We start from the raw sequence: 22,028 nt of genomic DNA, 5'->3' as shown, positions 1-22,028 counted from the left end.
TCCGCGCCTGGCCAGCCCGTGGGCCCCCCCGTGGGGTGGGCGGATGGTACGTCCCGGCCGAGTCACGCGCCTCGGGCTCCGCGCCGAGGCGGTCCCGGGTGAGTGAGGCGGTCGGGACCTAAGCTGAGACTTCCCGGGCGGACGGGAGGTGTGGGAGGCTCGCGGGGCCAGGCTGGCGTCCCGGCGGGGCTGGGCGCCCGGGGAACGACAGGCTCGAGGAGGACACGCTTGGCGAGTCCTGTGAGGAAGACGCTGTCAGGTGCGCCGCGGCCGGAGCGCTGGAGCCGGGCTCTGAGCTCTCCCCGCAGGTGGGAATTCGGCTCTGCCGCGTCCGGGGGGTTGGGTAGTGCCCGTGTGGGAGCGAGTCCCCGGAGCGGCCACCTGGCTTGTCCAGGTCGTTCGAACCCGGGCTGTGAAGCGGCTTCGTGGAGGGTGAGGAGAGCCTGGCTTCCGGGAGGAGGGTTTTGGAAGGGACGGGTCGTGGCGGCGGGCGGGAGTCGCCGGGGCCGATGAAGGGGAATGGTTCGGGCCTAAGGGCCTTGGATTAAGCCTGACAGCCTTCGGGGTAGCTTTGGGGCACCACCGCTCTTCGAGCTGGTGTGCGGTGTTGGCGACCAGGGTGCTTTGGGACCAGAGTCGAAGGGGGTGGCTAAGAACCTGAGATGTAGGGTGGGGGGCAGATCCACGGACGGTAAAGGGATGAGGAACGTGACCTGGGTTCAGACCCCGTCAGCGTCGTTGATTCGTTCCCCTCCCCACCATTTTTTTTTTTTTTTGAAGATTTTTGTTTATTTGACAGATCACAAGTAGGCAGAGAGGCAGGCAGAGAGAGAGGAGGAAGCAGGCTCCCCGCTAAGCAGAGAGCCCGATGTGGGGCTCGATCCCAGGACTCTGGGGTCATGACCTGAGCCAAAGGCAGAGGCTTTAACCCACTGAGCCACCCAGGTGCCCCGATTCCTTCCCCTTTAATGTTACCAGGAGACTGAACCCTCCGCCTTCCCCCCAACCCAGGTTTTGCCTTGCCTCTGGTTTAGGGAAGAGGGTGTGTGTCAGGACTTCTTTTCTCCCAGGCTGGTGTTCTGAGGCTGGCACTCTGATGAAGTGATAGGCCCAGATCAGTGCTCTCCATCGCGAATAGGAGACCACATTTCTCCAGTTTGCGGATCTCTTTGGACACAACCTTATCACCTGGAGGAAAGTATTTACCCAAAGACTGGCGCATTGTGGGTTGAGGTTCCAGGTGATCAGCAGCAGCCACTGGAGGCAGAGAAGTAGGAGGAAGGAGTTTGCTGAAAAGAGGTGCTGCTTCTCCAGCCCCTGGACAGCTGGCACCACCCATGGTGACGAGCCAGAGTGGCAGTAGGGACTCCCTGGCACAGCAGGGAAAGTGCTCCCGGCATTGGATTGTCAACGTTGTTATGAAGAGATTGAGAAATAGTGGTACGTGACTGTGTTTGCCCTTCACGTGTCATCAGGGAACTTCGTGAACAGAAATCCAGGTGAAGCTGGTAGAAATATTGGAGCCACCGCGGTGTGAATGGGTTTGAGTTGGAAGTCATCCCCTGTGGAACGTTTTACCTTGGACTTGCTGGGATCCAGCTGCTGACCTAATGAGACTCTCCTGAAGAAGACTAGGTAATGAAGCAGCAGGGAATTCTGGGGCTCGTTGCTGGCTAAGAGCCGTTGTGATGCTGTGTTTATTGGCAAAGTACTCTTTGAACCTCCATGGTCCTATGAGAAGACCACACAGGAAGTGAGAATGAAATAGATGCAGGGCCAGGCCAGCACCATGGAAAGGGCCCCACCCCTTTGACGTATTTGGGTCTTGCTTTGAGTATAAAGTTGAAGGGGTGGGGGCAGATTACTGCTGCTGCTTTGGATTCTGGAAAGCTCGTTAGAAGGAAGGGAAGAGGGCGCCTGGGTGGCTAAGTGGATTAAGCCGCTGCCTTCGGCTCAGGTCAGGATCTCAGGATCCTAGGATCGAGTCCCACATCGGGCTCTCTGCTCAGCAGGTGGCCTGCTTCCCTTCCCCTCTCTCTGCCTGCCTCTCTGCCTGCTTATGATCCCTCTCTGTCAAATAAATAAATAAAATCTTTAAAAAAAAAAAAAAAGAAAGAAGGGAAGAACTGTTAGGCATACTCAAGCCAGTTTATTTTCTTCCATAAACATCTGGTACAAATTGGAAGTGGGCTGGGGAGAGGAACTGACCACCTGCTACTCAGAATTCTGTTGCACATGTTGTGGGGTTAACCTGATAGAGGTGCGGATTGGCCTCTGTTTCTCAGCTTAAGGGTAGTTATCGGGATAAGAAAGATGTTTGACATCATCTGGCACATAAAGGCTGGAGACAGACTTTTTTCTGTGTGGTTTTGGAGTTAAGTGATACCTCCCTGTCTTCCACTAGCTGTCTGAGGCTGTGGTACTCGTGATTGGAACTGCTTTTCTTTAAAAAAACAAAACAGAACAAAAAAACTATTAATGAAAGTCTGCTGTGTTAACCATGGATGCTGAGAGGTAGCTTAGCGACCTCACCTCTGGTCTGTCCATCCCATTCCAGGAGGAGGGAGACTCGTAGGCCTAAGGTCTGAAGGGTTAACTTGGCATGGTGTTGGTGCTGCCAGGGCAGTCCCTTGTAACCTGAAGTAGGAAGGATGAGGACCTAATGTTTGTAAATATTTTGTATTTTTAAAAGAAGTAAATATATTTATGTTTAAAGACATCCTTTATGAAATAACGCCATAGGGGTGCAGAAGTTCAGCTCAGAGTTCGGCTGCAATGCCAGTTTGCTGTCACTGAGCAGAAGGCAGGAAGACTGCTAAGCCATTCAGAGCCTCGGGAACCCCCAAACCGGGTCTGATTTTAAGTTGGCAGTAAGCTGCTTGATGGTGGCTCTTCAAATAAGCTGCTAAGTCCGTTGCTCTTAGAATCTGCTCTTTTTTTTCCCTCTTACCTAGAAAATGTCAGGCCTTAGAGCTGCAGTGTGGCCGCTGCTGCCGTGCACGACTCATTTGGACATGGCCTTGTGTGCTCTTGTCTAGGCGGGATGGTACACACATAATTTTGCTGAGCATAGAGGCTCGTGTGGGTGCTCTGCGGTAAACGGGGTGCGCCCTTCGTCTCGTGCCACGTTCGCGCAGGTGTTTTGCTGGAGGGAACCTTATTTCCCTTTTATGCCTCTGAAGGGAAGACGTGGCCCCTCTCCAGGGTTAATGCCTCTGCCTTTGGGTCTCAAAGCTTCTTCCTCTGGGATTCTTGCTCCATTGTTGGTTGCCTCGCTCCTCTTCCACAGCACATGCTTAAACCGTCATTTTCCTTGATCTCACCAGAGTGAGCCTGGTGGAACCTCTGTTTAAATTTGGCTGTTTGATAAAATCTTAAAAAAAAAAAAAAAAGTGAATTTGGCTTGTTTGGGTCTCATGACACTAGGTGCTCAGAATCCGGTGTTCCCATGCTTGTGCTCTTGAAGCTGTTCTGCCCATAGGTATCTTTGAGGACCTCTCTGCTTTCTGTGGCAGCAACTGTCCTCTCTCTGTGGGCAGCTCCTAAACCCACTCATCTTCAGTACACACCCCCAGTGTGTGTCAGGAACTAGACCCCCACCCCCCTCTTAGGGAAGGTTCATGCAGGGAAACACGAACAATACAGTTTCTAGGAGAACTGAAATAAAGCGGAGGAGGGGAGAGAGTGATGCAGTGTAAGTGGGCAGCTGCTCCGGGGAGCTGGTTTGGGAGGCCTTCAACAGGGACGTGTGAGGAAGAAGTGAGTGGTGAGATGGTGAGTCAGGCAGGTCTGTGGAGTGTCCTGGACCTTCGTCCTCTGCAGCCCTCTCTGCTTCTGTAGTCCAGAATCTCCATGGAGCTCTCAGGATTTTCCAGCTAAATGTCCTGCTGTCTCTCAAACTCTGTCCACTGCCCACCTCTCTCTAGCAGTATCTTGTGCCCCAGCTCTCCCTGCGTGCCAGGCACCCGCAAGTCCCCCTCTGATCCGCCTGCCGGACTCACATCAGCCCAGCTGACTTTGTCTTGAGTTGTCTGTTTTGTGTTGGCCTCTGCTGTTCCCATTGTCACTCGAGCTCCAACCTCTTCCTCAGGAGCACAGACGGGAGCAGTGGTGGTCATGTCAGCTGAGAGGTGGTCTGCAAGATGCCGGGTGGGTGGCAGAGTTAGCGAGCAGCCTGGAGAAGGGAGGCTGCTGGGAGGATGCGGTGACAGACAAACCATGTGGGGTTTTGAGGATGCGGTCACCTGCGACTCGCTCCCCGACATGGAGCACTGGGTTCGGGTTTCTGGGCAGGTATGTCTGACTGTCACGCCTTGGTCACACCCATGTCGGGGAATGAGGACAGAAGATATCTTCTTTGGCTCCACAATGCGGGAGAGGGTCTCCAAAAGAGAAGGGTTGAATCCTGGCCACTGTCTAGTACTCACATTTATCATATTTTTCATCAGAACCTGTCAGAGACTCTCCAGTCTGAAGAAAATCAGTGTTCACTGCGGCCTAGAAGGGTCTCTAAAGTCCACCTGCTTCTAATCTTCTGCCCTTATCCCCCAGCTGTAGACACACCCCTTGACATGCCCCCTCCTTGGCCCCATGGCTCCCTTCTTCCCTTCAGCTCTCACTCAGAGAGCCCCTGCATCCAAAATCACATCCCACCTCCTCCATTGAGTCTCCCCCCACCCCCACCTGCCATACATTTCTTCCCAAAGCTGTCACCACAGGAGAGCAAGCAGTTTGTCGTGTGTCCCTCCCCTCCTAGAAGGTAAGCGCCATGAGGGCAGTATCATATCACCCAGCACAGCAGCTGTTGATAGAATAAATGAGTGCTTCCAGATCCCCTTGATCTGTGTCATATTTGCCGCATTGTCCCTCATCCTTGTGTTCTTCCCTGGGCTGGCCACCTCCTAGCCCTGTCACAGCTCTAACTGAAGGGTTTTCTGTGTGATCCTTGATCATACTCTCCCTCCTCTACTGCACCCCCTAGTAGGCAGGCACTGTATTCTGTCTGCTGAGGCCGGCTGGCTTGCTGGATAGCTGGGTGACCCGCCTTGCTGGCCGGGAAGCCTGCTGATGACACCCACCCAGTCCCTGTGCTCCAGAGCAGCGGGTGCGTTCTGCAGCGTGAACAAAGGCTGGCCAGCTGATGATGTTTCCTCTCCTCCCCCACACAGGCCTCCTGCTGTCTCCAGGACACCATGAATGCCATTGTCGCTCTCTGTCACTTCTGTGAGCTCCACGGCCCCCGCACTCTCTTTTGCACGGAAGTTCTGCACGCCCCGCTTCCTCAGGGGGCTGGGAATGGGGACAGCCCTGGCCAGGGGGAGCAGGCCGAGGAGGAGGAAGGTGGCATTCAAATGAGCAGTCGGATCCGCGCTCACAGTCCCGCGGAAGGGGCCAGCGCAGAGTCCAGCAGCCCAGGACCCAAAAAGTCAGACATGTGCGAGGCAAGTGTCCCTCAGGGTATTGGAGACGTTTCTTTCTTGACTGGGATTCATGCTGATGTGAATTTGACCTGGAGGGTGGGCAGAAGACCCTGTGGAACTTAACCGTGGACATGACCTCACAGAAAGGTGTGCGCTTCCCATGATGTGTGCAGACCATTCTTCGTGGGCCCTATGGAATGTGATCACTTCTCTCTGTGTCCCTGTAGTTCTTTCCCGTGATCCCAGCTTTAGCTTTTTTCACGCATCCTGGGCCAGCAGTTGACACAATTGACAGTTGGCATTTGCTTTTCGGCCCTTCCCTCTGCATGCTCCCGTCTGCACACTAGCCCATCCTCGGCTCCACTTCCCTCAGTCCAGTGTCTTGGAAAGCGTCCTCCTCATGGGGGCCTGGCTGTTACTTTCAGTGTCATTGTGTGAGCTCTAGGGAATGAAGCTGAGGTTCCCTCAACAGGCTGCTGCTTTGTGTGACAGACCTGGGTCGGGCCCTGAAATCAGGAATGGTGTTAGACCTGCCACTGCAGGGTGGAGGGGAGTCTAGCCACTGTAGTTCGGTTGCACTGAGGCAGACTGCATGCGCAAGATTGCTCTTTTTATTGCTGGACACACTTGTGAGGCAGTAGAAGGTCGGGAGAGCCTTGCCGCTTCGAGCCAGTCTGACATCTCTGCAAGAGAGGAAGGAAGGAAAGAAAGAGTGCTGGATGGAGAGAGTCCTTGAGCTGGCATTGCCACAGGAAGGGTCCCGCATCTCACAGAGAGGGGCTGGCCTCATCCCATCTTGTGCATTCTCTGGGTGGGGGTAGCCTCTGGGATGCATGGCCTCAGTGCCAGTGTGGTGGTGGCTTCCATGGGGGGCAGCAGCCAGGGCCACCAGTCCAGTCCACTCCCTAGCACAGGCTCTGAGTTTATGTTCTCAGGGTGCCGCACCCCAGGGAATGCAGGCGGCCTCCTGAGGCCCCTGCAAAGTGGCTGTGTCAGGACCAGGGACAGAGGCTAGCACACTCCCTGTGTGAGCCACTTTTCAACCCTGGTCCTCAGCTTTGCATTCTGGAAAGTGAGGATTCTGGCTGTAATCATCACATAGGGTTGCACTGTTGATTAAACGAGACGGTGTATGCAGAGCCCTTCATAACAGCTGCTACGTAGTGCCCAGGAGATCCGGTCTCTTCCTCCTACTCTGACATCTCATACCCATACATTGATGGTCTTTGTGATCGGTGTTCGGTTTTCCTATTCGGGAAACATTGAAATCTTGAGAAGCATAACTCTAGAAGGCAGTTATTTTTATGTGAAAATAGATTGGGTTTTTTTGTTCAGGTGTGCATAAGAAAGTTTGTTTCCTACTTCTTGACTAATTGGTTTTCTTCTCCTTCTCGGTGGCAGGGCTGCCGGTCCCTTGCTGCCGGACATCCTGGGTATATCAGCCATGATAAAGAGACCTCAATTAAATATGTCAGTCACCAGCACCCCAACCACCCCCAGCTCTTCAGCATTGTCCGCCAGGCCTGCGTGCGGAGCCTGAGCTGTGAGGTGAGCACCGTGACCCTGGAGGCAGCTCTGTGGGAACATCACACACTCTCCCAGACGCCCTGAACAGGTTCAGTACCAGTTACAGGAAAGAAGGCAGAGGTCAGTCCTTCACGAAGAGGACGGGGTGATCACTGAGTAGGGAGCACGCAGCAGCCCCGGTTCTCTCCAACTCTGGAGTAAGTTGGGCTAGACTTCAGTGTTCTGAATGGTTGCTAGCTTATCATTCAAGCACCAGACTTTTGTTATCTTGATTATTTTTTTTTTTAAGATTTTATTTATTTATTTGTCAGAGAGAGGGAGAGAGAGCAAGCGAGCACAGGCAGGCTGAGTGGCAGGCAGAGGCAGATGGAGAAGCAAGCTCCCTGCTGAGCAAGGAGCCCGATGTGGGACTTGATCCCTGTACGCTGGGATCATGATCTGAGCCACCCAGGCATCCCTCATTATCTCAATTCTTTTTTTTTTTTTTTTTTTTTTTAAAGATTTTATGTATTTATTTGACAGAGAGAAATCACAAGTAGATGGAGAGGCAGGCAGAGAGAGAGAGAGGGAAGCAGGCTCCCTGCTGAGCAGAGAGCCCGATGCGGGACTCGATCCCAGGACCCTGAGATCATGACCTGAGCCGAAGGCAGCGGCTTAACCCACTGAGCCACCCAGGCGCCCCTCATTATCTCAATTCTTGATGAGTATATTTCTAAGACATTAACTGTTTCTAGGTTATGTGGTTATCATCTCCATCATCATCATATTCTTTAGTGGGTTACCATGTATACCTCCTGAAGGGTGAATCAGTTTGTTCCTAAACGACCTGGGTCCTATTGTTGAATTCAAGTCTTAGCTTTTATATTTTTTGATTTTCTGGGTTTTTTTAGATTGATTTATTTATTTTAGAAAGAGAGAAAGTGCGTATTTGTGCACGCATGATTGGGAGGGGAGATGGGGAGAGCATCTCAAGCAGACTCCGTGCTGGACACCAAGCCTGATGCAGGGCTTGATCTCACAACCCTGAGATCACGACCTTCGCTGAAACCAAGAGTCAGAGGCTCAACCGACTGTGCCGCCCAGGTGCCCCTTAGCTTTTTTTTAATCTGTCAGGAAGAATTAATGATTCAATTACAAATCTTCCCTTCTCCATATTCACCTGATGGGACATGCTGAGCCCTCCTCTCAGTTCTAACGTATGGTGGCAGGGTGCCTGTCTTTAGCTGGTTCCCTCTGGTTTCCTGCTGCTAATCTTCTGGAGGCAGATAATTGTGTGAATTGTGTGTGAAGAGTGAATGTGTCTCGAGAGAGACCTAACTTCTCTCCTGTAAGCAAAGTATGCACATTTTATTGTATGGACTACAGTGACTGCTCTGATCTTCTCCAGTGTATTCTGAATGAGTGATGTTGGCAGATTGGGGTCCAGAATAGATACAATATTTGAACAGGAGTTTTTTATGGCTCAGGGTAGAAAAAAGTCATGAACCTACTTGACTGGCCCTTGCAATCCATGGTAATAAATGTTATCTTTAGAAAGTTTGATCCCAGGAGCAGATGAGAGCAGTTTTCTTGTCTTGTCCCCACCTCCCCCACTCTTCCCATAATTAATGCCAGTTACTTACTGCAGAAAGCTAGGTTAGAGAAGGAGGAGTTGTGTCACTAGAGCAGGCACAGGACTGTGTCCTGCAATGGCTGTTGATTTTTGCAGGTCTGCCCTGGCCGGGAAGGCCCCATCTTCTTTGGGGACGAGCAGCATGGTTTCGTGTTCAGCCACACTTTCTTCATCAAGGACAGCCTGGCCAGGGGCTTCCAGCGCTGGTACAGCATCATCGCCATCATGATGGACCGGATTTACCTCATCAACTCCTGGCCCTTCCTGCTTGGGAAGATCCGAGGGATCATTGATGAGCTGCAGGGCAAGGCGCTCAAGGTGACCCCATGTGGAGGGAGCGTGGGTGGCAGTGGGGGAGGAGCCTGGCACTGACGGGGTCAGAGCAAGGGTGGTTTTATGATCTCCAGGTCTGGCGGCTTTGCTCTGTCTGAATTGTGGTCTTCCGACTTCAGAGTCGGGCTGCGGCAGTCAGTCCTGCTTGCTTCACTCAGTGGCTCTCTTGAGTCCACTGTTGTCCCCTTTCTTGTTCAGCTCTGGCTTCTTCGTTATGCTCACATGTCCTGCTTCCTTCCTGGCGTCTTTGCTTCCTCTGACCTTCATCTGAAAGCCTGTGCACGAGTCGTGTTGTAGACCCATCGCCAGCATAGACCTCTAGCTGTGGCATCGCATCTCTCAGAATGGGCCAGGTTATGCTGTGATGACAAACAGCCTCCAGACCTCAGTGGGTTAAAACCACAGGATTTGGGGGGTTTTTTGTTCGTTTTGTTTTATTTGGGTGTTTTTATTTTTTATGTTTTGTTTTTTTGTTTTGATAGAGCAGGGTGGGAGCAGAGGGAGAGAGAGAATCCCAAGCAGCCTCCATCCCCAGCTAGGAGTCTGACCTAGGGCTTGATCGCACAACACTGAGATCATGACCTGAGCCACAATCAAGAGCTCAACCAACTGAGCCACCAGCGCCGACAGTTTATTGTTTATTGTTTGTCGGTGGTATTTGTTTACTGTTTGTCGGTGTCAGTTTTTTTGTTGTCAGTCGTGTTCTGGTCCATTGCAGGGACTGGGAGACCTCGTTGTAGTCAGCCCAGCAGGTGGGGTGGCAGCCATGTTGGAAAGTTGCGGATTTTCCTGCGACAGGGCATAGATGGAACTGGAGGGCCTCATTTCTCTCTCACCTCAGTGCCAGGATGGGGCACATGTCCACCCCCCCCCCCACCCAAACACACACACAAGGTCTTGCGGTGAAAGCCTCCATGTGCTGGGACCGGGGGAGACTGAAAGTGTGTGGAGAATAACAGTAGTGGCCACGCAAGCATGTGTGCCTCCTGAGTACCTGCAGGTGCTCGGCGCATTGGTTGTGGAATAGGGTACAGGAGAAATCGGTGGCTTGTAATCAGGCTGTGAGGCAGAAACCATTCTGTTTGGAATGAGGAGACCACTGGCACTTTCTGTGCATCAGGGCAGCAGAACGGGACAGAGTCTTCCAGAGCAGGAGCCGGGAAGTTGGCTATGAATGAGCTGGCTCTGTGCTGCTCCGCTGTCATTGTTCGGTTCAAAGACCACCCTTTCCCTTTGCATTTCAGGTGTTCGAGGCAGAGCAGTTTGGCTGCCCACAGCGCGCCCAGAGGATGAACACGGCCTTCACGCCCTTCCTGCACCAGCGCAACGGCAACGCGGCCCGTTCGCTGACATCCCTGACAAGCGATGACAACTTGTGGGCATGCCTTCACACCTCCTTTGCTTGGTAACGAGATTTGCAGTCTTTTAGCGCCCGTTAGAATGAGAGCAGTCATTGCTTGGATGCTGCATGAATCTGGGGAAGCTGTTGTTGGCTGAGTTCCCCGGGGGCCTCTGTGCTGTACCTGCCTCCTTTTCCTCTGGGCATCTTCCCCTGGGCATGTGGAAAATGGATTTAGGTGGCACTCCCTTCCCCGTGTGTTTAAGGTGATGCTCTCGCACCAAGAGCAGTGATCTCCCTTTCTTGTCTCCAACAAGCGTTGTGGGTCAAGGATTTGGGTGACTGGCCTGGATGGTTCTGGCTGAGCTTCTCAGGGGTTCGTCATTCAGGGCTGCAGTGGTCCAAGGTTTGCAGTCCCCTGGCAGATCGGTGCAGGCTGCTAGGGCCCTTCCAGCAGAGGCTGTTAGGAGTGTGCTGTGGCGCTCTGACCTGCCTAGTCAGGAGGGAGGAATTGTCTCCATCTTCTAACAATCACCACAGTCTGTCCTCTGGCCTCAAATTGTTTCTCTTCCTTCCATTGCAAGATGTACCTCTCCCATAGACGCCCTCAGATCCTCCTCCTCGTGCAGCCGTGGCTCTACATTGTCTAATTCAGTTCTGAGTGCAGAGGAGGCACCTCAAACGGAGGTCTTTGAGGGTAGCTCCTGAGGACCTGCGAACTAGAGTGTCTCTGTCTCCCATGCTGACATAAAATCATCTGGCGAGGTTTTCAGACCCAAAATAGAAGAAATAATACAATGAGCTGCATTCCTTCATCATTTAGCCATAGTGGTTGCCAACATTTCACTGCTTTTTCTGCCCCCTGTTTTTTGGGAAAAAAAAATTTTTTTTTAAAGATTTTATTTATTTATCGGGGGGGGGGGGGAGCGAGCACAGGCAGACAATGGCAGGCAGAGGCAGAAGGAGAAGCAGGCTCTCTGCTGAGCAAGGAGCCCGATGTGGGACTCGATCACAGGACGCTGGGATCATGACCTGAGCGGAAGGCAGCTGCTTAACCAACTGAGCCACCCAGGCGTCCCTGGAAATATTTTTTAAAGCAAATCTTAGTTGTAGCATTTCAAATGTAAAACCATATCCGACAAAACTGACAGATTCCTAAGCATCATCCAGCCCAATCCGTATTTGGTTTTCCTGTTTTGCCTCAGGATTGAGTTTTCAGGTGGGATCAGGTCACCAGTTCACAGCACGCACCTTGTGTACTTAAGTCTGGAGCGGTTTCTCTGATGCCTCTGCCGCGGGTTTCCCCAGGGCTTTTGTTGGAGAATCAGAGTCCTTTGTCGTGTAGAATTGTCCTTTTGGATTTGGCCGATTCTGTGTTTGTGGCGTGTGCAATATGATCTTTTGTGCCCATATTTTCTGTGAACGAGGAGTGCGATCAAAAGGTGTGATAGGCTTCAAGTTCTGTTTCCTTCTGGCAAGAAGACATCACAGGTGGTGCTCTGTTCTGCAGGCTCCTGAAGGCGTGCGGCAGCCGGCTGACTGAGAAGCTCCTGGAGGGTGCGCCCACTGAGGACACCTTGGTCCAGATGGAGAAGCTTGCAGGTGAGCTGGGAGTGCTTGTGCTGCACGTCTCTGCCTGCAGAGGCTGTCGGGGCTGTCTCACAGCCACCTGGCCCTCCACCCTGGTGACGGGGACCCTAGGATCAGTAACCCAGGGGGAGCATCTGCAAGAGCTTGCCATTTAGCCTTAGTGTTTTTATTGTAGTTTCCTGGGTCCTTTTCCTTGACAGTCACGTGAAGGAATCTGTCACCCTGGGCAACCCAGGAAGGTCTGCTATTTGGGCCGCTAGGCTGTGGAGAAGATGGGTTGATGGAGGGTTTCGTCCCTGTTGTAGGATCCCTAGGTTCCTGCCCTTTCTAGACACTTGAACAATAATAAAGTATTATGCTTTAGGTAGACCCTGGGTTTTCATCAAGGGTGGTTCCCAAGCTTCACCAATGTCTGGGTAATGCTCCCCAGGTTTTTGATCAGAGCTCCATGTCTGGGGTTCAGGATCCTGTGTGTTTTTAAGTAACTACGCAGGGTTTTCTGCTGTGGTGTGTACCGGCGTAGGAACCTCTGGTCTTGGCCCTGTCTGTGGTCCTCCTCCGGAGATGATTTGATTCTTGGTGACATAAGTCAGCAGCCTCAGCGTTGGGGTTGGGTAAACCAGATTTGCAATGTGCGTTGTGTGTAGTGTGTTACTAATAACACTTGACATGCTATGGGTCGCAAATAATTGGCCTTCTTAATGAATTGGAGCTGTTTCCAGGTTATTCCCGCACTCAGGTGACTTTACATGCACTTGGATTCAGTGCGCTTTCCTGAGGGGGAGAAATGGAGTAGTTTCAGCAAGGGCAGAGTATGTTCCGAAAGATAAAACCTTTGCAATGTATCTTCATGCCCTCGCAGATCAGCAGGGCCTAGAACCATTTACTGAGATTTCAGATTTCTAGGCTAGTGAAGACGGTACGGATAGTCTGTTGGTGGGAGCTTCTGGGAAGGATACATGTGCAGGCATGCAGGGCTCTCTGTCATGGGTTGGACTTTATTTTAGGTCGAAGCACACACTTTGGATTTGGACAGATCTGGCTTCAGATCTTGACTCTGCTGCTCTCATGCATTCTGTGTGACCAGACAAGGCCTCCTCCCTGTGGATCTCATTGGGATCATGGAGAGATGTCCTTATTTGTGGTTGTCACACAGATTCATGGGAATAACAAATATTTCTTTATCTGTAAAATGGGGAGAATAGTACTGACCTCAGGACAGTTGAAAGGATGAAATGAAATAATGTGTGGAAGCCTTTAGAATAGCGCCTGAGCGAGGAAGTTTGCAGTGACCAAGCTAGGCTCGTTCTTGTCATTGCTTTGCATTATCCCGCAGTCCTAAACAGCTCATAGTCTCATGGGTGCCCGCTTCATAGTGCAGTGTGAGGCTCCGGGCTAAGTAAATAAACAGACTGATTCCTCCCCGCTCCCCCCAGGGCTCTGAAGACAAACGGTCTAGGTAGCCGACCCAAACCAGCAATCAGGAGTGCCTTGGACTAAGGTGGACACCACGACACTGTCCCATCCAAGGATCGCATGTTTCTTAAATGTCTTTGTGGTCTGTCTTGCAGACTTGGAAGAGGAATCTGAAAGCTGGGACAACTCTGAGGCTGAAGAGGAGGAGAAAGCCCCTGTCCTGTCAGAGGGTGCTGAAGGGCGGGAGCTGACCAAGTGCCCGACAGATTCATCCTTGCTCTCGGACTGTGGAAACTGGCAGCCCCGGAAGTTGTCTGTCTTTAAGTCCCTTCGGCATATGAGGCAGGTAGGTGACCGAGGGGTGGACCCACCTTCAGAAACTCTGGAGAAGAGCCCAGTCCCCACCTTCTCATCCAGCACACTTTGTCCTTTAGGCCCATGACGTTCAGACCCAGTGGGGACTGACTGGTTAGGAATAACCAGAAACCCTCAGTGGCTGGCCAAAGACAGCTGGGTTGCCTTGGCCACAGGCACAGTGCTCCCCTTCTACTGATGACTAGGTGTCTGTTTTATGGAAAGCCCACATGGGTGGCTTCTCATGGTCCTTTCTCTGATCTTGTCACGCCGGAACCTTTTAAAGGAAGCACTGCTCAGAGCACTTCTGCTTTGCATGCAGCATTGGACGCTTAGCAGACTGGAAATGCTGGCCCTTTGTACAGTAGATTGGGGAGAATCTGATGTCCAACCATAGGAATTGCACCCAAACAGTGGTGTGTCCTTGAATACAGAGAGGAAAACATCCACTGTATCATGTAGGCTGGTACGCATGTTTGTATACACGCGGATTGGAGACACGAGTCTCACGCAACAGTGTAGGCCCTGGTTATATTTGGTCAGACGAGAAGATAAGATTACAAGGGCAGTCCCTTTTCCTGTTTCTCTGTGACTATTTTTACAATGCGCATGAGTTTTAACAAAAGATAGTTATTTTCTTTTTGAAAAATGGTGTAAAGACTGATTAAACGGCAGATGTTCTGTGGGCCTTCTGAATGAGGAACATTGACCTACCAAAATCATGTATTTGGCTAAGGTCATCCTTGTCTGTTGCTTGTGTGGATTAAAGTTAGAACAAATCTTCAGTCCCATGGGAGGTGGGAGTGTTTTGAAACTATAGGAGTTTTGTAAAGTATATTTCTAGCGTCCTTTTTTTTTTTTTTAAGCCACATTATAAGTCATAGAATAACAGACTGAACTCTCCAGAAACACCAGTGTCAGAGAAGTTCTAAAAAGTCAGGTGGAGAGAGGGACTGTTCTAGCATCAAATAGGACAGACAGCAGAATAAATGAAACAGTTGTTGGTCCTCAGGTGACTCCTGGATTGAAAGAAAACAGCAATCAAGGACACCGTTAGAGAGTTGGGGCTGCAGATACTGGGTTGATGGTGCATCTGTGTGGTATTTCTGGTGGTGGTGTGTACTGGAGTTCTGTGGGAGAGCCCTGGTCCATCCTGGGTCCTGAAGTGCCATGCTGCTTGTCCCTAACTTGGAAATGATTTGGCAAAGTAATGAGAGAAAAAGTGAATGTTACAGATTGCTAACATGTTCTCTGCTTCGAGTTTTTAAAAATAAAATTGGGATCTTACAGTGTGCTAGGGCCTTGGGATCGGGCTGCCAGGGGCTCATCCAGACCTCCGCCTTCCTCCTCCTGACCATGGGCAAGTCAGCTGGTCCTTCCCTCTCGCGACCCATCTTCCTTCACCATAAAGAGAACACACAGATAACTTCAATTGCACAAAAGAAAATTCAGGGCAGAACGCACTGAACTGTGTTTTTCAGGTTCTGGGTGCCCAGTCTTTTCGCATGTTGGCCTGGCATGTTCTCATGGGGAATCAAGTGATATGGAAAAGCAGAGACGCAGACCTTGTCCAGTCAGCTTTTGAGGTTCTTCGGGTAAGAGTAGTTTTTCTTGTAAGTGTTTTGTAGTGGGACAGTGTCTGGTGATTTTTTGTTTCTCTTTTTTTAAAATCCCGACGGTGGGTTTCATGTTAGGATGCAGGGATGGCTCAACCCAGACGTGCATGCCTGAATCTGAGATCCATGCTTTTTCTGCACTGTTGAAAGTGGCAGTCATCAGTGGCGCTTATTTCCAGTGGAAGGAGTCTGTGCTGCCTTGTTAGAGTGATCACTCCCCTGCCACCACCCCCAGATCCCTCTAAGAAGCCACTGCATGGTTCACAGCTGCCCTAAAAGCAGCTTTTGGTCAGCACACGTCCCTGTGCACAGAACATTCCTGATGAGTCAGGTGGGAGTGTGTCTGCCATGCTGTCTGCACCTCAGAGGGGTTGTGGGTGCCAAGGCCCAGGCCTGGCTGATGATGTTTATGTCCTCAGAAACCTCATTCATGCCTGATAACTGCCTAGGTCTGCCGAGGGCACAAAGTGAATATGCCAGAATCCCTCAAAAAGTTTATAATCTCTTTGTGGGGTGAGGGAAGAGACAGACATCTCAGAAGTCAAAGAATAATAGATTATCTAACACCACAGAGCAAGAGGTAGCGCAAGTCCCGTATGACCAATTGCCGGGTTAGGATCTGGGGCCACGCGAGAGACACCCCAGTAGCGCCACATGACCGGGAATGCCTTCTGGGAGGAAAGAGGCTTGGCCCGAGCTGCGGAGGGCATGTGGGGTGTGGGTAATGGATTCGGGCAGGGGATGTTCAGCTGGTGCAGGTCTGTGTTACTGTGTCCTCTCTAGACGATGCTGCCAGTGGGCTGTGTCCGCGTCATCCCTTACAGCAACCAGTACGAGGAGGCCTACCGCTGCAACTTCCTGGGGCTCAGCCCTCACGTGCAGATCCCCGCCCACGTGCTGTCCTCAGGTACGTACCTCTCCTGTCGGACCGAGCCCTGCACTTCAGGGCTCAGAAGTGGAACTGCGTCTTAGCCATGGATCTGAGGACGCTGTCTGCTCAAGCAGGAGGACCAGTTTTCCTAGTGGCTTCGGGCCTCTGTTTTCTGTCTTTAAAACGGGTGAGGGTTGGACAGAACAGCCTCCCAGTGAGGGTAGCCTACTGGGTGTGGTTCTCAGTGGAAGGCAGATTAGAGTCACGGGAGTGGAAACAGCACAGATGGGTGTCAGAGGTTTGTCGTGTTATTACGCTGAGCTGAGTCGGTGATGACAAGATTAGGAAGGCGACTGTTTTCTTACATGTGCCTTAAATCCTATCCATCCTTGACATTCACCAGTGAGAGCCAGGAATCTGATGAGCATCCTTTTCCTTTGGTTTGAGGGGTTCAGGAGTCAGCCTGGGTGTGAATCCCAGTCTCCCCCGGCTAGCCAGTGGCTTCTCCAAGCTCACTCTGAGAGATGGCCAGAAAGTAGACTGTCAGAGCGTTGGGGGCTCAGCAGTCCCGAGCTGCCATTCCGTTCAGTGTCCCAGGCTGGGTCCTGAGTCCCAGAGACGCGCACCTTTTTTTGGAACACAGCCTCCCCGTTTTGAAGATGAGCTTGAAATTCTTAACCGGGGTATTGGCAGTGTGCGGGAAGCGCTTAGCAGTCTCTTTCCCTGTCATAAGATGAGACTGACACTGGGAGTGCTGTCACGGGGCTGTTTGGAATTAAGTGAGTTCAGATATATAATTAGTTACTGAAATGTAATACATTAACTGAGGCAAGAATTAATCCTTAACTCTACTGACAAACATACTGCAAGATGTGGCCAAGCATGAGAGAGGTGGGTTTCCGCTCTTTGATGGGAGGGGCAGCAGCCAAGCTTGGCCAAGATGTGGCCAAGCATGAGAGAGGTGGGTTTCCGCTCTTTGATGGGAGGGGCAGCAGCAGGAAGCAGGTCCCTGCGGGGCACAGGCACGCTCCCAGCACCTGCACTTTGTGTTGCTGCAGAGTTTGCTGTCGTCGTCGAGGCCCACACAGCCCCCCGGTCTGGCCTCCACCCAGCTGGCTGCGAGGGGGACCAGTCCCTCAGCAAGTACGAGTTTGTTGTGACCAGTGGAAGTCCCGTAGCTGCGGACCGAGGTGGGTGCCGCCAGGCCGGCCGGCCTTTCAGCACGGTGAGTGGGGACGAGAGCGCTGAGGCTGCCTCTCGCAACCCCATGCTGATGACCCGCCCTTGTTCCCAGTTGGCCCCACCATCCTGAATAAGATGGAAGCCGCTTTGACCAACCAGAACCTGTCTGTGGGCGTGGTGGACCAGTGCCTTGTCTGCCTCAAGGAGGAGTGGATGAAGTAAGCGCACCCACACTGGCCTCTGGAGTCTGTTTCCTCACGGGGGTGCTGGCCAGCCGGGAGCATTGGGTTCGGCTGGCAAGAACCAGGAGCTATTTTCAGAAAAAGCTGTGGCCTCCCTGAAAAATGAGGTAGAACAGAGGTTAAGAGCATGGGTTCAAGTCGTATCTTTGCCGCTGAGTGACTTTGTGCAAGGTCAGCACTTCTAGTCCTCACGATGTTCCTGCATGAGATGCCTGTGACTCCTGCTTCCAAGAGAAGCAGTTATTTTTGCTACTTAATTAACTTCAAAAATCTGAAGGCCAGGGGCACCTGGGTGGCTGTGGTTGGTTACGCGTCTGCCTTTGGCTCAGGTCATGATCTCAGGGTCCTGGGATCGAGTCTCGTGTTGGGCTCCCTGCTCAGCGGGGAGCTGCTTCTCCCTCTCCTCCTCCTTCTCTCTCCACTCCCTCTCATGCTCCGTTTCCATCTCTCTCTCTCTCTCTCTTTCTCTTTCAAGTAAATAAAATCTTTTAAAAAAAAACCCAAAAGCCAGATAACAGATGTTTCTTTTCTATTAAAGTTAACTAGTTACTTTATTTTCTTAATAAAATTTGTTAGTAATTTTTAATGCAGTTCAGTCAGACATTGTCCTGATTCCCAGCAATACAGTGAAGCTGAGGAGCAACAAAGTCCTTAAATTAATTGAAAGAAAATGGGTCCCCCATTTTGAGGCAGCGGCCTTACGGCGCGGGGTTAGAACTGCTGGGCCAGGGAGAAGTCCTGGAGTACACAGCTGTGAGTGGCCACTCCGTGTGCTGGTCTTGAAGCCCTCAGGCCTCGGGACCTGAACTGTGGTGATTTTGCTGTGGCGTCTGAGAGTTGTGTTTTTGGTTTTTTTCAGCAAAGTGAAGGTCCTTTTCAAATTCACCAAGGTGGACAGTCGACCCAAAGAGGATACGCAGAAGCTCCTGACTATTCTCGGAGCGTCTGAGGAAGACAATGTCAAGCTGCTTAAGTTCTGGATGACGGGCCTGAGCAAAACCTACAAGTCGCACCTCATGTCCACAGTCCGCAGCCCCACAGCCTCAGAGCCTCGTAATTGACCCCACGGTGCGAATCTGATCCCATGTTCACCTTCGGAGAAGTACTGATGGCCATCTTTGCCGCTGAGCTCACGGACGGGTCTCTGATGGCAGTCACAGACTGCTTTCGTCTCTGAACTGCCGGCATGGAGCCCTTTCCTAGCGAGCAACGGAAACTTTTGGGGCCAGACTTTGCCCTCTGTGTGGGATTAGGACCTGGTGTAGTTTTCGGCACCCTTCCAGAAGCTATTTGAATTGTTCTAACCCTGAAAGGGGCTGTGGGAAACGTGGGTCAGTGGGTCCCCTGTGTTTGAGCACCCTGAGAGAGAAGACTGAGGAGAACATGCATCTTACGGCTCTCAAGGATTTAGATCTCAAAATTTACAGGGAAACATGCCAGGCCAGTCCCAACCTGGGTATTTTGGCCGCAGTAACAAACCTCTCAAGGTTCATGTTTGAATCTTTCTATTCTGAAATTCAAGACTTTTCCAGGTTTTATAATATGAATGCGTGTATGTTTTGCTGCAGTTGTGAATTTTCATGTAGTCATTGTTAGCAGTCTGGTTTTGAGCTGGGGTGGCTTCTGGGGTGGAGTAGATGCTCCCTCATCTTTGGGATTCATGTTCTGGAACCATGTGACTACGAAGTCTTCTGGCCATGCTCTCCTGTGGTTGCTTTGACATTTTCCTGTGGCTTGCAGACAGGCCCCTGATCCTTTTTACACAAAGATGATACTTTGCTGAAATGTCAGATGGAGCCATTTGACTTCCTGACTCACTGGACGTGAAGTTTAGAAACCAACTGTAGTTTTATTCCAAGTCACTTTGCCTTTATTGCTTCTTTAAACATTTAGATTTGGCTACAGGTAACAATTTTCAGAGTATGGTGACTTAAGATAGTTTAATCATCCCAATGTGCACTTTTAATAAGGATTCATGGCTTGGAGGGATTTTTCCAGCAATTTTGCTGATTTGTTTATAGTGTGTGTGTGTGTGTGTGTGTGTGTGTGTGTATTTGCTTAACTTATATTTAACATGGAAACTAAGTTTATATGACTGGGTATCTATCATGCAGGAACATTGAAACACAATAAAGATGTATTTTTATAAACTGTTGACTACATGGTTTTATTGATTTGATAACCTAGAATTTTTGTGGGGTCAGTCACAAAATATTATGACTAAAATAACACTGGTGATAGAACTATTTTGAAACTGAGGTCTGCTAAAGGGTTGTAAATTCTAAGAGACTTAGACTGTACATTGTGGTTACTTCTGATCAATTTCAGCTCAGAGCGCAGTAGCACTACCTGTCCCCCACCCAGCCACCCAGCAGGTGTGCTGGCATTCCTAGAGCAGGCTGCACATACCGTATGGGAGCTGTGGTGGGTGGACTACAGTTGTGGGGGTATCTGTGCTCTGATCACTGGTTGCTGCTTCTGATCATGGCAGTCATTGTTGCAAGCCCCTCCCGCTCTGGCTGCCCGGAGGCTTAATGGTCCAATGCCCTTCCCCTTCCTTCAGTTGTGTGTGTGTCTTTCCCCTTTCAGGAAATTCAGACAAAAAGCAACAGCATTCAAAAACAAGTGCATGTACAGGGGAAATTAGAAACTGCATGTGCAAGCAAAGGCTCAGAAAAGACCTGAGAAAAATCTAAGCTTATACCTTAGTCTGATCCTTGGCAAAGAGAAAGCTTACAACCATAAAAATAAAAGACAAAAAACAGGGAACCTTGGGGAAGGAGGAATATCTAATTTTCAGTTATCACATTATTAGATTTAAATGTCCACTGTTCAGCAAAAAATCACAAGCCAGATAAAGGAAAAGGAAAGTGGGGCACCTGGGTGGCTCAGTCGGTTAAGCCCTTGCTTTCAGCTCAGGTCATGATCTCGGGCTCTGCCTCGGGCTCTGTGTTGGCGGGGAGCCTGCTTTCCCCGCTCTGTCTCTGCCTGCTGCTCTGCCTACTTGTGATCTCTCCCTCTCAAGAAAATATGTCCCATTCAAAAAGAAAAATCCACAGAATCTGTCCCTGAAAGATTTGATGGCAGATATACTGAACAAAGACTTTAAAACAACTGTCTTAAAAATGCTCACAAAACTAAAGGAAAATGTGAAAAAAGCCAAGAAAATGTGTGAACAAAATGGGAATAAAAAGAAAGAAAATCCAGAGCTGAAAACTACAACTAAAATGAGGAATTCATAAGAGTGGCTCAAAGGCCAATATGAGCAGGTAGAAGAAAGAGTCAGTGAACGTGAAGATAAGACAGTGGACATCACTGACGCCTAACAGAAAAACTGAAGAAAAGTGAACAGAACCTAAGAGAACTATGCGGCACCATCAAAAGGATCAACATGTACATTGCAGGAGTCCCAGGAGAGAAAGGGGCAGAGAACATTCAAAGAAAGAATGGCTAAAAAACTACCCAAATTTGGTGAAAGCAGGAACATAAATATACAAGAAGCTCAGAAACTCCCAAGTAAAATGAACTCAGTGACACAGTGAAAACATTCTAATCAAACTTCCAAAAGACAAGAGCAAATCTTGAAAGCAACAAGAGAGAAGCAAATCATCCCTCACAGGAGATTGTCAGAATACATAGAGATTTCTCATCAGAAATGTTGGAGGCCAGAGGACAGCATTGCCATTGTATGTAAAGCGCTAAAGCAAACAACAACAACAAACCCTATCAACCAAGAATCCTGTATCCAGCAAAACTGTTCAAAATGGGGTAGAAATCAAGATATCCCCAGATAAAAGGGAACCGTTTGTGACCACTAGACCTGCCCTGCAGGAAATGCTCACAGGAGTCCTGCAAGGTGAAATGACAGGATACCATCAGCACCTCAAAGCCATGTGGAGAAATAAAGATCTCAATAAACGTAGAACCTGGGCAGTTATGAAAGCTAGTATTGTAGCAATTGCTTATAACTATACTCCTTGTTTTCCACTTATTAATTTAGATTAATAAGACTTATTAATGACTTTTAGTAATACTTCCTAAATCAATACTAAATCAATTAGTATTACTAATAACATTACTAATGACTTTTAAAAGTCATTACTAATGACTTTTTATTTAAAAGTCATTAGTAATGTAAAAGTATTATAATTTTTCCATTTTTTATTTTTTTAAAGATTTTATTTATTTGACAGATCACAAGTAGGCAGAGAGAGGCAGAGAGAGTGGTGGGGGAAGCAGGCTCCCCTCTGAGCAGAGAGCCCGATGCGGGGCTGGATTCCACGACCATGGGACCACGACCCAAGCCAAAGGTGGAGGCTTTAACCCACTGAACCACCCAGGCGCCCCAAAAGTTAGTATTATTTTAAGTTTAGTTTGTAATTCCAGATCTTTTTTTCAACATAATGTAGGAGACTATTGCATTTAGAAGAATTATTAGTTTATATTTTGAAGTACACAGTGTATAAAGATGTAATTTTGTGACATCAGCAACCAAAAGGAGTGGGAAATGAGTCAAGTTTTTGTAT

At 50.0% G+C, this 22,028-nt stretch overlaps 1 protein-coding gene across 7 annotated transcripts; it reads left to right on the top strand.

Moving 5' to 3' along the window:
* On the top strand, positions 1–19,657 carry FLCN (folliculin). Of its 7 annotated transcripts, XM_032321099.1 has the most exons (13): positions 356–432; positions 1,476–1,635; positions 5,169–5,441; positions 6,822–6,968; positions 8,656–8,877; positions 10,137–10,297; positions 11,742–11,833; positions 13,393–13,583; positions 15,073–15,186; positions 15,991–16,114; positions 17,137–17,268; positions 17,373–17,478; positions 18,362–19,657. In XM_032321099.1, the coding sequence occupies exons 3-13, from the start codon at positions 5,193–5,195 to the stop codon at positions 18,561–18,563; spliced, it is 1,740 nt and encodes a 579-aa protein (XP_032176990.1). In that variant the 5' UTR covers positions 356–432; positions 1,476–1,635; positions 5,169–5,192; the 3' UTR covers positions 18,564–19,657. The 7 variants fall into 7 exon arrangements, with proteins under 7 accessions (XP_032176992.1, XP_032176993.1, XP_032176995.1 ...); XM_032321101.1 differs by lacking the exons at positions 356–432; positions 1,476–1,635 and adding an exon at positions 1–98; XM_032321102.1 differs by lacking the exons at positions 356–432; positions 1,476–1,635 and adding an exon at positions 57–308 and having other exon boundaries at positions 15,073–15,177.
* The last annotated feature ends 2,371 nt before the right edge of the window (positions 19,658–22,028 follow it).

Source organism: Mustela erminea, chromosome 18 (genome assembly GCF_009829155.1).
Source record: "Mustela erminea isolate mMusErm1 chromosome 18, mMusErm1.Pri, whole genome shotgun sequence".
NCBI lineage: Eukaryota > Metazoa > Chordata > Mammalia > Carnivora > Mustelidae > Mustela > Mustela erminea.
Note: the sequence above shows the minus strand (reverse complement) of the source record. Positions and strands in the feature narration are given on the sequence as shown.

What these genes read in the sequence shown, in the direction of transcription:
- FLCN (XM_032321101.1), top strand. Translation starts at nt 5,193, where the DNA reads ATGAATGCCATTGTCGCTCTCTGTCACTTCTGTGAGCTCCACGGCCCC. An exon ending in TGCAGGGCAAGGCGCTCAAG is followed by an intron (nt 8,878 to 10,136) that starts GTGACCCCATGT and finishes TTTGCATTTCAG; the next exon opens with GTGTTCGAGGCAGAGCAGTT. An exon ending in CGCCCACGTGCTGTCCTCAG is followed by an intron (nt 16,115 to 17,136) that starts GTACGTACCTCT and finishes GTGTTGCTGCAG; the next exon opens with AGTTTGCTGTCGTCGTCGAG.